This window comes from Neltuma alba, unplaced genomic scaffold (assembly GCF_004799145.2).
Source record: "Neltuma alba isolate B1F8T4 unplaced genomic scaffold, ASM479914v2 tig00004466_pilon, whole genome shotgun sequence".
NCBI lineage: Eukaryota > Viridiplantae > Streptophyta > Magnoliopsida > Fabales > Fabaceae > Neltuma > Neltuma alba.
This window is the reverse complement of record NW_021633719.1, coordinates 122,355-126,122: the sequence shown is the minus strand read 5'-3', so window position 1 is coordinate 126,122 and position 3,768 is coordinate 122,355. Positions and strand designations below refer to the sequence as shown.

General features: G+C 41.5%; 1 protein-coding gene across 1 annotated transcript; it reads left to right on the top strand.

Annotated features, from left to right (window-relative positions):
- Positions 1 to 3,502, top strand: LOC114744862 (AP2-like ethylene-responsive transcription factor AIL5). Its single transcript, XM_028932999.1, has 9 exons — positions 1 to 148; positions 468 to 810; positions 919 to 1,001; positions 1,426 to 1,434; positions 1,600 to 1,688; positions 1,775 to 1,848; positions 1,976 to 2,026; positions 2,215 to 2,291; positions 2,639 to 3,502. Exons 1-9 carry the CDS (start codon positions 1 to 3, stop codon positions 3,382 to 3,384), a joined length of 1,620 nt encoding a protein of 539 aa, XP_028788832.1. The 3' UTR covers positions 3,385 to 3,502.
- Positions 3,503 to 3,768: the final 266 nt, after the last annotated feature.

Sequence of the window (3,768 nt, the reverse complement as noted above, 5' to 3'; positions counted from 1 at the left end):
ATGGTCGCGCTATTCACTGTAGGCGTAGCAGCAATCAGCTGTTCCCAGCTTCACCACTCTTGCACCCACCACCCTCCCCTCCCTTTCCCTCCTCCCCTCCTCTATATCTGTGTCACATTCTCCCTCTCCTCCTTCCTTCAGCTTCAAAGTTCAAACCCCTCTCTCTCTCTCTCTCTTCTCTTTCTCTCACCCCCTTGGAATAGAATCTAGCCTCTACTTCTTCTACTATTACTTCACCCTTTCCAACGAAACCCTTCTTTCACGCTCATCCACGACGACCAGCACCAAACCCTATGGACTCTTCTTCTCACAACTGGCTTGCTTTCTCTCTCTCCAATCACTCCTCTCTTTTCCATTCATTCTCTTCTTCTCCACCAGGCACTATTCTCTCTACTGCTTTTTTCTTCCGGTTGCTTTCCTTTTTTGTCTATTTATTTGCTTCTGAAAGACTGTCCTTATTTGCTTAGGGAGCACCGTCGATGCGTCGCCGGAGGCCACTGTCGGGGGAGGTGCAACCAGCAACGACCTCTCCGTTTTCGCCGGAGGCGGCCCTAAGTTCGAGGACTTCCTGGGCGGCTCCTCCGTTACATCGGTCACATCTGCAGTACCCACGCCGCCTGCTTCTCAGTTCTCCGCCGACAACGTATTCGGTTCTGAGCTCAAAACCATAACCGCCGGGTTCCTCCCCGGCTTGGCCGCCGCTGAACGAGCTGAGCCGCAAAAACAGGCGCTGGCTCTAACCGTGCCGTCCTCTAAGAAGACTGCGGACACCTTCGGCCAACGCACCTCCATCTACCGCGGCGTCACCCGGTACTCTTCTTATACTCTTCACTTCTACATAATCTCGATCATCAGAAACGAAATGCTATTTTCAACCTATTTTATCACTTACTTGTTCTTTTGAATATATCATATCAGGCATAGATGGACGGGAAGATACGAAGCACATCTATGGGATAATAGTTGCAGAAGAGAAGGTCAAAGCAGGAAAGGAAGGCAAGGTAATAAGTTCAGTACTGATTCACATACTTTTCTTCTTTCACAGTAAGGTTATAACTTCCCATGTATCGTGTATATCACGCGCCAAACGGATCCGAGTCTGAGAAGGCTTCATAGTCTCGGTATATATATTTGACCGGAATAAATGGGAAACATCAGAATGTGCTTGGGGTTCAAATCCCAATACTGAGTCATGTGTTTTGAAAGTAGACGAAGAAGCAAGCCGGGTTTTTTTTTTTTTGGGATTTTCCTACAGTGTTATATGAATGTGCGCTATTACGTTATTATTTGTGTTGTTGGTATATAAATAAATGGTGAAGAAGAAGATTCTGATGGATGCTTATTTTGTTGCTTTCTGCGGCTACCTGATGCTGTGAATGATTGCTGCTGGCTTGTGGGATGCTTTTGGTCAATTATGGTTTTCAGTATATTTGGGTGAGTTTTGGCTTTGACCCCATTTATCATTTCGTTTCTCTTAAAAGATTCCGTTCTGTTCATTTTCAAGAATGTCTATGTCGTCTTCGATTCAGATTCTCTCTTCAAGGTCAATCAAACATCATTTTCCTGAAACAAACATGTTCTGTTTATGTTGTTTCGTAGGTGGCTACGATAAGGAAGAGAAAGCAGCCAGGGCTTATGATCTTGCCGCTCTCAAATATTGGGGTCCGACCACCACCACCAACTTTCCAGTAACCTTCGTCCTCCTCCTCCTTATATCTCTATGTATTCCTCTAGATATTTACTAATATATCTTTATCTGGTGCAACTCTTATAGATTTCCAACTATGAGAAGGAACTGGAAGAGATGAAGAAAATGACAAGACAGGAATTTGTTGCTTCGCTACGAAGGTAATAATATCATGTGGAATTTTTTTACTTTTGGGCTTCACTTTATTTACTTATCCATGCAACCTCCAGTCTTTTTATAGTTTTATGCACTCTGTAATTTTTTTTCCCCTCTCTGTCCACTTTGTAGGAAGAGTAGTGGTTTTTCTAGAGGAGCATCAATATACAGAGGAGTGACAAGGTATATATATTTATTTATATTAATATTTACATATATTTATTGCGAGCGAATGCTTTAGCTTTATGTCTGCCTTTTGAATTCGTTGCTTTTGGCCCGTAGCATCTGTTGTACTATACATCTTTATGATTCTGAGTGAATAAAATATAAGATTATAATGGGGAGGTTTTGAACCCTTTTGTTCATTTCAGGCACCACCAGCATGGGCGATGGCAAGCAAGAATCGGCAGAGTTGCCGGAAATAAAGACCTTTATCTCGGCACTTTTAGTGAGTCCATTATTTCTCATGTTCCCTTCCAATTAACTTTTTGATTAGATATATATATATTTATAGACTCCATTTATATAGATGATGCAATCATAAAGAAATAAGGAGAAAAAGAAAGAAAGAGAGAAAACGACCCCATATATTGTGTCACTTTCTTGTGTCATTTTCTTTTTGAATCAATGCATGATTATATGATGGTACAAAATTCAATTTACTTTTAGTGTTGATAGAAATTAGAAAAGACAACCCTAACATATACCTATATCTAAAAACATTTAACAGATACATCGTTTTATGTTTTGACCGTTAATAAGTGTATGTATTGAACATTGATTCAAATATTTTAGGTACTCAAGAAGAAGCTGCTGAAGCATACGATATAGCAGCGATAAAATTTAGAGGGCTAAGTGCAGTGACCAACTTTGACATGAGCCGATACGACGTGAAGAGCATAGCCAACAGCAGTCTTCCAGTTGGAGGATTCTCATCCAAACCCAAGAACTCATCAGATTCTTCTGCATCAGACAGCAAAAGCAACGATGGAGGTAGTCGATCGACAGATAACATCGACCGGGATCCATCCTCCACCTCATCGGCAACCTTTGCCTCCCAACCCTCGACCTCCAACCTCAGCTTCGCCGTACCCATCATCAAACAAGATCCGACCACTGATTACTGGTCCAACATCTTTGGTTACCAGAACCCTGCATCTTTCAAAAACATTCCAAACGGTGTTACCATGGCCTCTCCTTTGCAAAACTACAACAATAATAGCAGCTCACCGGTACCGTTCAGCTTGGAGTTGCAGAGAAATAACAATGCATTTATGAATGAGGGTGTGGTTGTTCAGAACATTCATCAGCAACAAAGTGGAAGCAGCAATAATAATAACAGCAGTAGTAGTGCTGGAACAGTGCATTCGAGTTCAAGTTCAGGGATCCCATTGGCCACGCCCATAGGTTTAAATAGTAATGGTGGTTATGAGAGTTCTTCTGAATATGGAAACTGGAGCATAGGGCCTGGTGGGTTGCACACATTCCAAACACATGCAAAAGGAAGTCTCTATCAAACGCCAATATTTGGGATGGAATGAAAATGAATGAGATCGAAGAAAGGGGATGAGAATCTGTGCATAATGATGAAAGGGAAGTAGCAAGTGGGTGGTGTTTTTAATAATTCTCCAGACCCCAAAGCTTTGCTCCTGACACGGTGTACTACTAACTCCAAAGAAAGTTGTTTTTGCTTAGGCTTAGATTTTTCTTTTCTTCTTTCGTTTTGCCCTTCTGCTCATTGTCCTCCTTGTTCACTCACATAACTTAGCTGGGGATGATGGGAAAGGAATGTTTTTTTTTAATGTAATCCTTGGATCTCTCTGTATTTTGCTTCTTGAAAGATAAAACGTTGTTGTCTTGTAATCTTGTCTCCTAACTAGAGATTTAATCTTAATTTTTGATAGAGTGGTTAATATTATAATGAT

Excerpts from the sequence above, each read along its gene's own strand:
- LOC114744862 (XM_028932999.1), top strand. The coding sequence starts at position 1 with ATGGTCGCGCTATTCACTGTAGGCGTAGCAGCAATCAGCTGTTCCCAG. Across the intron at positions 1,849-1,975 it reads TTTGTTGCTTCGCTACGAAG|GAAGAGTAGTGGTTTTTCTA; the intron begins GTAATAATATCA and ends TCCACTTTGTAG. Across the intron at positions 2,292-2,638 it reads CCTTTATCTCGGCACTTTTA|GTACTCAAGAAGAAGCTGCT; the intron begins GTGAGTCCATTA and ends CAAATATTTTAG.